The sequence below is a fragment of the Herpailurus yagouaroundi genome, unplaced genomic scaffold (genome assembly GCF_014898765.1).
Source record: "Herpailurus yagouaroundi ecotype Mexico unplaced genomic scaffold, PumYag 77, whole genome shotgun sequence".
Lineage (NCBI taxonomy): Eukaryota > Metazoa > Chordata > Mammalia > Carnivora > Felidae > Herpailurus > Herpailurus yagouaroundi.
Window position 1 is genome coordinate 11,695,137 of NW_024412388.1, and position 11,679 is coordinate 11,706,815.

The 11,679-nt window shown below is 46.6% G+C and overlaps 1 protein-coding gene across 1 annotated transcript in view; it reads left to right on the plus strand.

Annotated features, from left to right (window-relative positions):
* The first annotated feature begins 9,740 nt into the window (after window positions 1-9,740).
* SRARP (steroid receptor associated and regulated protein) overlaps window positions 9,741-11,679 on the plus strand; it is a 3,005-nt gene continuing 1,066 nt past the window's right edge. The window contains exon 1 of the mRNA XM_040462271.1: window positions 9,741-10,165. Coding sequence (XP_040318205.1) covers window positions 10,084-10,165 — 82 coding nt within the window. The 5' untranslated portion in view covers window positions 9,741-10,083. The remainder of the gene's footprint in view (window positions 10,166-11,679) is intronic.

Here is an 11,679-nt window from a genome sequence, read left to right on the forward strand (position 1 = left end):
TTCCCGGCTGCAACTTCCGGCGCATGCGCAGCGCCCGCGCCGGCCGAGGACCGCGGACAGGCGCATGCGCCTACCTGCCCAGAAGTTCTGTATCGCACAGTACTTCGGCACTTAGAATTGTCCTCATTGTAACCCTTCCTTGGTTTTCTGTTCCAAACATAACAGTAACAGCTTCTCCGCGTTCAGCGCTTACTGTGTGCCAGGCACTGTTAAGCGCTTTACGCGCATGATCTGCTTAAATCTTCTCACTAACCGTGGGGTTAGGCTTTTTTCTCCCCCTTTTGAAGAAGAGAAAACGGAGGCCCCGGAAGGTTGAACGAATTGCCCATTGTCACGTATCTTACAAGTGGTGGAGCAGAGATGTGAACCAGTTGTGTGGCTCCAAAGCAGCAGATCCCCATTTATGTTTTTCTACCTTCTGAGCCAATCATTACCCCGTTCTCTATTTAGGGCAGAGCCAGGATTAGCCTGGGTGTGAATGAGGGTGCTAGAAACAAAAAAAGTGTCTGCAGACGTGAACAGTCCTTCTCTGGCCTCTTTCCAACTTTAAAGCACCTCTAGGCCATTGACTTCTCTATTTCCTCACAGTTCGTGGGCTCTCTCCTTTCTTCACTTCTGATCCTGTTGATTTCCCGTGAATGTTAACCACACTCTTGTCACCATCCTGAACGCCTTTGCTCCCTTGCCTTTTTGTCGTATGGGTTTTGATGAGGTTTTGGGGTGATGGTGGGGTGGTCCGGAGCCAACAGCCAAGAAAGAATTCTTGAAGACATCTTTGGTGCAAAAAGGTGATTTTATTAAAACATGGGGACTGGACCTGTGGGCAGGAAGAGCTGCACCGGGATCCTGACGGGTAACTCATTATATACCCTCAGGTGTGGGGGGGGGGGGCCCGGTCAGGGATAGAGTGAGTCCCTAAGGTATTTTTGTAAGCAAGTTTTCCGGGACCTTGAGGGGCTAGCGGTTGATAGGGAAATGCCATTTATTACCATTTAATAAAACCTTAGTCATGAGACCCTTCAGATGTATATCAGGGGGCCATAAGCTTGGAGTCGGATTGCCAGCATGTATCTTGGAGCAGTTGAGATAAAGGAAGTAGACTTACAGGATCCTCAAGGTTGGGATGATGTTAAGATTCTCTTTTGCCCCTAGCAAAGTGTCATCATCGAGGCAGCCGGGATCCTAGAGGGAGGTCACTCTGCTTGTTTCAAGGACTTGTCAGTGGGCTATAGGCCTATTAAATTAGGAATTTGATTTTTCACTTGCCTTAGTTTCCCACATCACCATGGCAAGCACTTGAACTGTTTTCCTTTGGTTTTGGGTAGCCAGGAGTGTCCCAGAAACATCACACATGTATGTTCAACCGGGGTGGGCGTGGGGGGTGCTGTTAGCCTGTACTTTGCCCTCAGCTTGCCCCACACTCCCTCATCAGGTTTGGTAAGCTTTCCAACCCTCAGTAAATCCAGCTTCTCCTTTACTCTTTGATTGCACCCACAGCCAAGCACAGCTGGAGGAAGTACCCAAAGGGACAGACTGTTACCTACAAATTCATGATGGCTAGCCTGAAAAGGAGCTTCAGCAAACATGGGTCAGCCAAGTCACCACTCCTCCCTTCACAACAACTAGGAAAACCAAAAGGACTCAGTAGCAGGTTGACTTCACTCTTTCTTTTAAAGAAAATCATAGCAAATCGGATAGGACCCCTCTTGTGCTCCCAATACGAAGGACACAGACCTACCTCTGTGTCCATCTGTGCTGGGTATAGTCCACCCACTCCTTCCAGAATCGAAAAAGTTCAAATACCATTTCCCACACTCAGTTGCAGTTAGAATTCCAGATACAGATGAATTCTGCAAGTTGGTAAGAACTGTCCTACCGATGTTAGCTCATTGCGGCTGGCAAGCGAGGTCATGCACGTGTGAGGGTCTTCAACAGTGCATGGTGGCCAGTCTCCAGCTCCACTAGTGTTCAGAAGCCATCTGTGAGATGGTGACAGCCAAACTCAGCATTCCAGTGCCCAGGAACCAGCTTCTAGTCCCAAATCTAGATCCGTGGATTCCTGCTGGTGATCTGTTGAATGCAATAATCTCAGTGGTGGCTTCTTGATTCCTCACTTTCCTGACTGTGGCAGAAGTAAAAGCGTCTGACTGGTGAGTTCCATGGTGTTCTGAGAGCCATTACTAGGGGACCGGTCTAGAGACCATTCTTTCAGCCCCTCCAATAATGTTATAAACACTTAATTTTCTGTATCGAATCCCTTTTAGGTTAAAGGAAGACTAGAGACAACATGAGGGATCCTTGTAGTGATGGAAATGTTGGGCACCTTGACTGTATCCATGTAAATATCCTGGTCGAGATAGTGTTCTATAGTTTTGCAAGATGTTAGCGTGGGGGTAACTGGGTAAAGAAGGAGGTGGTGGCATTGCTCTGTATTGTTTCTTAAGATTGCATGTGAACCTACATTCTTTTTTTGTTTTGTTTTGTTTTGTTTTGTTTTCAAAATAAAAAGTTTAAAGAGAAAGCCCAGCAACGTTTCTATTTCTGCAGGAAACTGACCCCCAAGGGGTCAGGGCATTAGATTTGAAGGTGATGCAAATCTAGCCTATTTTGTGCAGGGGGAAAAAATAGTTACAGAAGTTATCACTTATCACAATAAGTATTGTTGCCTGGGGGAAAGTGCCTAATAAAGACATGCTTTGGTAGATGGAGTAGTTACTGCAATTGAACATGATGGGGAAAATGAGGATAATGAGGACTCGTGGGTAGGTTGGCTATTCATAATTTCACTGAAGACTTTCAAAAAAAAAATTAGGGTTTAAATTCTCAGCTCAAGACAGGACCAGAGAAGCAAGGGCCATTCGTGACTACTCTAAACATTTGATCTCCTCTCTTGTAGCTACAGGGCTTATGCAACCAAAAATTCGAGCTGATCCTGTAGGTTGCTGAATTGTAATATAATTGCAATAAAGTTGTATTCACAGCCTGGCCAAGTGCATTGAATGGGAACAAGTGGCAGTTAGGAGTCAAAATAGGGGTGTTTGGGTGGATACAGATGACTAAATGCCCCGCCTCTCCAAATTCGAAATTCAATGAAACTCTTTTCCAGAGAGATGCAGCCCCTTCCTCCCATTGAATGAGACTAACCCTGCTTTCCCTGGGAAGCACGTACTGACCTTATCTGAGGAAGTTATTTTACAAAGAGAGGCTGATTCCTCTCCGAGATCACCATCCTTTATTTGTCCTCAGATCTGAGTCCAGTCCAGAGTGCCCCAGGGAACAAGCACATGGTCTAGCCAGAGAGGTGATGAAAGAGAGAAAGAAAGAAAGAAAGAAAGAGCAAACCTTAGCTAATAAATGAGCCGAAACCTAGAGACTGTCCATGAAATTTAGACATGCTAAGTCAGGGAGGAAGGAACATAGCATTAGATTTGGCCAGATTTATAAATATAAGTGCACATTGCAGACTTTTGAGTTTTACTCTCCCAGCCCTAATAGCTGAGAATGGTTCTAACGGCACCGTTGGTTGGTTGATTGAGATCTCGACCCAACCGTGGTCTTTATTAAGTGAAGCTGAGATGCCAGAAACTCCTTAGAATAATATCCAAGAAGGGATCGAAACATTTGGGCCACGGGGCTGAGAGCAGGAGCTAAGTATACATTTGTTGATGGAATGAGTGAAGGCTTGTGACTTGCCTGGTTCCTCATTAGGGACGATTGTTTAGTCTATTAATAACTAAGGGACTCCCTCCACCCGGGGCTTCCCCCTCCACTGTCCCCTCCCTTTAGCTATCCAAAGGACACACAGGGCTCTTCGTTATCTCTGGAGTCTCCAACCAAAACCCCATCCACTCCCTACCCTAATGTCCTCCCAAAGCTCAATAATTGTTTACATGTGGGCCATTTGCCCACGAGGAGAACCTCAGTGGTTGACCAACACTTGTGGCTGTAAACTCGAAGGGTTGTAGAGAAACTGACAAATGTCTGTTTATACAATTTCGTTGATCAGTTTGATTACACACAGGTTGAAAATTACAAGTTGAATAACAGTATATGAATTTGTAAGCGCAATGAGTTTTTTTCTCTGCTTATTTGTCATGAAGCAGTTTTCTTAACACTTCACAGGCATCCTTGGTATACGTCCTTGACACACACGTTTTAATTCATCTCCATTTTGGAAATATTACAAAGTACTAGATTAAATAAGGGTATCCGGGGGGGGCGCCTGGGTGGCGCAGTCGGTTAAGCGTCCGACTTCAGCCAGGTCACGATCTCGCGGTCCATGAGTTCGAGCCCCGCGTCGGGCTCTGGGCTGATGGCTCAGAGCCTGGAGCCTGTTTCCGATTCTGTGTCTCCCTCTCTCTCTGCCCCTCGCCCGTTCATGCTCTGTCTCTCTCTGTCCCAAAAATAAATAAACGTTGGAAAAAAAAATTTAAATAAGGGTATCCAGCTGACTCGGTGGAGTGCGTGACCCTTAATCTCAGCATCATGAGTTTGAGGCTCATGTTAGGTGTACAGCTTACTTTAAAAGGAAACGAAAGGAAAAAACAATAAAGTACTAGGTAAAATAATAAAATAAAATAACAGATCTAGAGAAACTATTATTTTCTATCTGCCCATCATCCAGATTCAACAGTTATTTTGCTACAGGTACCTAATATATCCTTCCTTTCCTTTTTCTTTCTTGTTTTAATCTCTGAAGTCTAATCTCTAGGGGTGCCTGGGTGGCTCAGTCGTTTAAACGTCCGACTCTTGATTTCAGCTCAAGTCATGATCTCATGGTTGGTGAGTTCAAGCCCCGTGACAGGCTCCACACTCAGAGCCTGCTTGGGATTCTCTCTCTCCCCGCCCCCTCTCTGCCCCTCTCTTCCTCTCTCTCTTTCTCTGAATAAATAAAATAAGATAAAGCAAACCCAGATATGTCATTCCATGCTTATATAGTTCAGTGTGCAACTTTTTTTTTCAGTGCTTATTTATTTTTGAGAGAGAGAGAGAGAGAGACAGAGCACGAGCAGGGGAGGGGCAGAGAGAGAGGGAGACACAGAATCTGAAGCAGGCTCCAGGCTCTGAGCTGTCAGCACACAGCCCGACGCAGGACTCGAACCCATGAACCTCAAGATCACGACCTGAGGGGAAGTCAGACACTTAATGGACTGAGCCACCCAGGCGCCCCTCAGTGTGCAACTCTTCAAAAATCATCTTACATTTCCACAATGTAAGATTAAAAGAGGAAGAGGAAGAAGGAGGAGGAGGAGGACGAGGAGGAGGAGGAGGAGGAGGAGGAGGAGGAGGAGGAGGAGGGGAAGAAGAAAATTCTTTGGAAGCACATCCTGTAGAAAGTCCCACATTCTGGATTTCTCCATTTGCTTCCTTGTGCTGTGATCTGACTACCTCTTCTCTCCTCCTATTTCCTGTAAATTAGCTACAGAGGCCTGAGTAGATTTGGATACGACATTTTTAGTAAGAACATGTCCCTAGGTGCTGCTGAGTGCTTCTCTTGAGTCCCATTGAAAGGGCCAGCCAACTCCATCTTGTTCTGTGTCCTTCACCTTGACCACACCTCCTCCCCTTGAGTAACCCCCCTCACCTGCCTAACAGGACTCGGACCCTTCCCCAGCCAATCGGCTGAGACCACAGCCGTTACCTCACCAACTGCCCCCAGGCCCCAATAAAACCTTTGTCCTTTTGAAACTCGCTCTCTTTCCCTGGTATCTCACCGCTGCGTCGGTGCAGGTAGGGGATTGAGCTCGAGCTAGCTCGAATCAAGGCTCTTTGCTTTTGCATCGGACTCGGCTCCCTAGTGGTCTTTGGGGATCATGAATTCTGGGCATAACACCATCAGAGACCCCTTCAGTGGTGCTAAGACCAGTGGCAGGTTTGGATGACAGCAGCTGGATTCCTTCTTTGGAAAGTTCCCCGTCGACCTCCCATGTAACAGTTTCTTCATTCGAGTCAATGATTTCATTAGAGGTCGTAAAATGATGCATTTCTGATGTTATCATTCTTTTCCACATTTACTAGCTGGATTCTTTTAAAGTTATTTATTTATTTAAGGAACTTCTACCCCCAATGTGGGGCTTAAACTCCTGAACTCAGGAACCGAGATCAAGAGTCACGTGCTCTTTCCTACTGAGCCACCCAGGTGCCCCAGCTGGAATTCTTTTGTAAACAAGAACTTTTCCCTCATCAACTAGGGCCAAAGTTACCTGGAAATATAGTTCATTCGGTGGGGTGCCTGGGTGGCTCAGTCGTTTAGGCGCCCAACTTTGGCTCAGGTCATGATCTTATGGTTCATGAGTTCGAGCCCTGCGTCGGGCTGACAGCTCAGAGCCTGGATCCTTGCTTCGGATTCTGTCTCCTTCTCTCTCGTTCCCCACCTGCTTGCCCTCTGTCTCTCTCTCAAAAATAAAGAATAAAAAATATATATATAGTTCATTCAGATAAGTAGGATAGAGCTTGTGTCCTTTTAAAAGAAATAATAACTGGGGCGCCTGGGTGGCTCAGTTGGTTAAGCGGCCGACTTCAGCTCAGGTCATGATCTCGCGGTCCGTGAGTTCGAGCCCCGCGTTGGGCTCTGTGTTGACAGCTCAGAGCCTGGAGCCTGTTTCGGATTCTGTGTCTCCCTCTCTCTGACCCTCCCCTGTTCATGCTCTGTCTCTCTCTGTCTCAAAAATAAATAAATGTTAAAAAAAAAAATTAAAAGAAATAATAACTTTATTGAGATTTAATTCATATACCATACAATTCACCTTCTGCAAGCGTATACTTCAGTGGTTTTTAGTATATTCACGGACTCATGCAGCCATCACCACTGTCTAATTTCAGAACATTTTCATCACCCCAAAAGGAAACCCTTACACCCATTAGCAATCACTCTCCCCCGCCCCAGCTCCTTGGCAACCACTAATCTACTTTGTGTTGATGACCTTGCCTATTTAGGACATTTGATATAAATGGAATCAGACAACATGTAGTTTCTTTCAAGTAGTTTTCAAGCTTCATCCCTGCTGTGGCAGGTATCATCACTTCACTCTTTTTTTATAGTCAAATAATACTGCGTTGGGGCACCTGGGGGGCTCTGTCGGTTAAGTGAACAGCTCTTGGTTTCAGCTCAGGTCATGCTCTTGCGGGCGGTCGGTAGTGGGTTTGAGGCCCTCATCAGGGCTCACTGGAATTCTCTCACCCTTTCTCTCTGCTCCTCCCTCTCCCTCCCTCTCTCAAAAGAAAGAAAGAAACTTTAAAATAATGATAATAATAATAAATATTGTGTTGTGTGAATATACCACACGTGGTTTATCCATTCATCAGTTGATGGACATTTGAGCGGTTTCCTTCTTTGCTATTGTATATATTCTCACCTTTGCTGTTATAAATACTACTACTCTAAACATTTGCGTACAAGTTTTTGCTTGGACATATGTTTTCACACTGCCAAATGGTTTTCTAAAATGACTACACCATTGGGGCGCCTGGGTGGCTCATTTGGATAAGCTGCAAATATATTCCAGTCACTGTTCTGGTTCTTGGCCTTTGGAATCGCCCTAGTGAAAGAGAGCAAGAAAGGTGTCTTTTGTTATGTTAACAAAGTGACTTTTGGAAAGCCCCTAGGTCACTTAAGGGTGCGCCTGGTTGCCAGGGGAACCAACAAAGTGATTAGAGTTGGAACTTCCAGCCCCACCCAGTGATCTCTGGAAGGGGAGAGGGGCTAGAGGTTGAGTTCTGTCACTAATGGCCAATGATTTAATCAATGACACCACTGTAACGATGCTCAAAAAAACAAAAAACAAAACAAAACAAAAAAAAACCCAAAACCCCAAAAACCCAAAAGGACAGGGTTCAGGGAGCTTTGGGGCTGGTGAACACATGGAGGAGATTCTGGGAAGAGTGGGGCACTCAGTTAGTTTTCCACGCCCCGTTTTCCATGCCCCGCCTGTGCATTTCCTCCAGCTGGCTTCACCTGAGTTGTATCTTTTTATAATAAACTGGTAATCTAGTAAATAAAATGTTTCTCTGACTTCTGCGTGCAGCACTAGCAAATAAATCCAACCCAAGGAGGGGGTTGTGGGAACCTCTGATCTATAAATCAGAAGCACAGATGGCAATGTGGAATTGCAATTGGCTTGAGCTGTGGGGGAAATTGGCAGTCACGTGGGACTGAGCTCTTAACCTGGGGGATCTGACGCTCAGTCCAGCAAGGTGGTGTCAGAATTGAGTTAATTGGTGGTGTGGGGGGAAAACCCACATACATCAGAACTGATGTTAAAAGTGGAATACCCTTAATCACAAATGCAGAGTCCTTTTTGCTGTGCCAGCACACATGGTCGCAGGTTCCAGGGACTAAGGCATGGATACCTTTGCGGGGACCATTATTCTTACACCATACAGAGTTACTTGTGACGTACAGAAGTGATACTGTTTCCATTTAATGTAGCAATACTAATTTTCTTTTTAAAGTAGATTTCCAGTAAATGAGCAAACAGAAACAGACTCATAAATACAGAGAACAAACTGGTGCTTGTCAGAGGGGTGGATGTGGGGAATTAGCAAAATAGGTGAAGGGGATTAAGAGTTACAAACTTCCAGTTATAAAGCAGGGCTGCCCGGCTGGCTCAGTCGGTAGAGCCTGCTACTCTTGATCTCAGGGTTGTGAATTTGAGCCCCGCATGCATTGGGTGTAGAGATTACTTAACAAGTCAATTAACAAAAAATTATTTATGGGGCGCCTGGGTGGCTCAGTCGGTTAGGCGGTTAGGCGTCGTCGGGCTCTGGGCTGACAGCTCAGAGCCTGGAGCCTGCTTCGGATTCTGTGTCTCCCTCTCTCTCTGACCCTCCCCCACTCACACTCTGTCTCTGTCTGTCTCTCTCTCAAGAATAAACATTAAAAAAAAATTTTTTTTTATTAATTTATTTAAGTAATCTCTACACCGAACATGGGGCTCGAACTCATGACCCTGAGATCAAGAATCACACATTCTTCGGACTGAGGCAGTCAGGCACCTCTAAAAAATAAAATCTTTAATTAAAAAAAAAAAAAGGAAGTACAAAAAACGATGAAAAGTATAGCATAGGGAATGTAGTTGATAATATTGTAATAGTTTTGTACGGTGACAGACGGACAGACGGTAAGTACACTTACCGTGGCGAGCATTTCTTCTTATGCGCAAATGTCAAATCACTGTGTCACAAATCTGAAACTAATATAATATTTTATGTCGGGGCGCCTGGGTGGCTCAGTCAGTTAAGTGTCCGAGTTCGGCTCAGGTCATGATCTCCCGGTTTGTGAGTTTGAGTCCCGCGTCGGGCTCTGTGCTGACAGCTCAGAGCCTGGAGCCGGCTTGGCTTGCGATTCTGTGTCTCCCTCTCTGTCTGTCCCTCCCCAGCCTCAAAAATAAACAAACATTAAATATATATATCTTGTAGGTCAACAATGCTTCCCTCGAAAAATAATAAAGTGTATATATATATATATATTTTTTTTTTTTCAGTAAAGACAGCTGATTTAAAGGATGCTGTGGACTGAATGTGTCCTCCCCAAATTCATATTTTGAAACCTAATCCCAGTGTGATGGTATTAGGAGGTGGAGCCTTTGGGAGGTGATTAGATCACGAGGAGGAAGCCCTCAGGGTAGGATTAGTGTCCTGATAAAAGAGACCCCAGAGAGTACTCAGAGTCTTTTCAGCCACCTGAAGACACCGTGGGGAAGACAGCCATCTACGAACCAGTGAGTCCTCATCAACCACGGAATCTGTGGACATCTTGATTTTGGGCTTCCCAGCCTCTAAGATCGGGAGAAATACATGTTTCTTGTTTAACACCGGACAGGCTAAGACAAAGGACGTGTGGGAAGCGGCTGGAGTTGAAAGACATAAGTATCTGTTTGGTAGAAAAGGCCAGCCTCCCAGCGACCCAACAGCAGTTCTGTTGACATAACCCTGTTGATCAAAGCAATCCCCTAGCTGCCCCAGGCCAGTTCCTGTGGCTCTTGGTGGAATTCACTCTGCAGATCCGGTCTTTGGGTGGGGAGCCTCATCCTGGAAGAGGCCGCCGAGAAGTGCTCCTCCATCCAGGCCCTGTGGAAAGCAGCAATGACCCCCTCAGAAGACCCCAGCGACCCAAAGGCCAGCCCCAAGGTCACGGGCCTGGAGACAGATGTGGAGACCGGTTCAGGTAAGCGATGGCGGAGGGGCGTCAGCACTTCCCAAAGACCAGCCAAGGGGGCCTGGGGAGGGCAGATAAGCTCCCCAGAGCCGCCAGGATTCTCAACCCATGGGTGGGCTTCATTTATTTCCTGTGTCAGCAAAGCTACCAGAACGTAAGCTTCCTTCTGAGCCTGTGTCGTGATGAAGGGCATACAGTTGAGAGAATGGATGTATTTGCTGTTTCGGTAACTCCAAAGTTAATTGTTTAAGAGTACAGGCTTTAGGGGCGCCTGGCTGGCTCAGTCGGCTAAGCGTCTGACTTCGGCTCAGGTCATGATCTCGCGGTTTGTGGGTTCGAGCCCCACGTCGGGCTCTGTGCTGACCGCTCGGAGCCTGGAGCCCACTTTGGATTCTGTCTCCCTCTCTCTCTCTCTCTCTCCGTCCCTCCCCCACTTGTGCTATGTCTCTGTCTCTCAAAAATAATTAATTGAAAAAAAAAAAAAAACAAAACAAGGACTACAGGCTTTGGATTCACAGAGAGCTGCTCTGGTACTTTCTTCGTTGATAAGTGGGCAGATTGGCTCAGGGCTTATCCTGGACCTGGGTGGGAAGGGTACCGAAGAAAGATGGCAGGAATTCCTTCCCAGGCCCGACAGCACAGGTGCTCCTGGTGTGCTCTGAGGCTAAGGACAAGGTTGTGTTGGGAGGGGAGGACCAGCATTTGCACAAACTGGAGTCTCAGTTTTCCTCGTCTGCAAAAGGTGACAGGACCTTCCTCCTGTTTGAGGACCTCATTACTTAAACAGTGTGGTCGGTGGACCAGCAGCACCGGCATCCCCTGGGAGCCTGTTAAAAACTCAGAACCTGGGGGGCTGGGGGGCTCAGTCTGTTGAGCATCCGACTCTTAATTTCTGCTCAGGTCTTGATCTCATGGTTCGTGAGTGAGTTCGGATTCTGTCTCCCTCTGGCTCTGCCCCGTCCCTGCTGTCTCTGTCTCTGTCTCTCTCTCAAAAATCTTCCCTGCTGTCTCTCTCTCTCTCTCTCTCTCTCTCTCTCTCTCTAAAATAACTACGTATAGGCACTTGGGTGGCTGAGTCGGTTAGACGTCCAACATCAACTCTGGTCATGATCTTGCAGTTCAAGAGTTCGAGCCCCACGTCAGGCTCCGCGCCGACAGCTCAGAGCCTGGAGCCTGCTTCGGATTCTGCGTCTCCTTCTCTCTCTGCCCTTCCCCTGCTCTCTCTCTCAAAATAAATAAATAAATAAACATTGAAAAAATTTTAAGTAGAGAAAAAGAAATGTTTTTTGAATGCAGAACCTCACTCCTCCCCCTCCCCCAGTGTATCAGAGTCGGTTACCAGGAGCCCTGATGCAATGGACTCTGCTCCAGCCACTCAGATGGCTGATATGGGGAAAGCCAGGATTTAAACTCAGGTCTCCCTGGGGGCAGGAATCCAAGCTTTTAGACCCCATTCTCTTCCCGTCTTTGTGTGTCAGCCAACCTTTCAAGAGAAGGGTTGTTAAACCCGGGGAGGGGAGGGG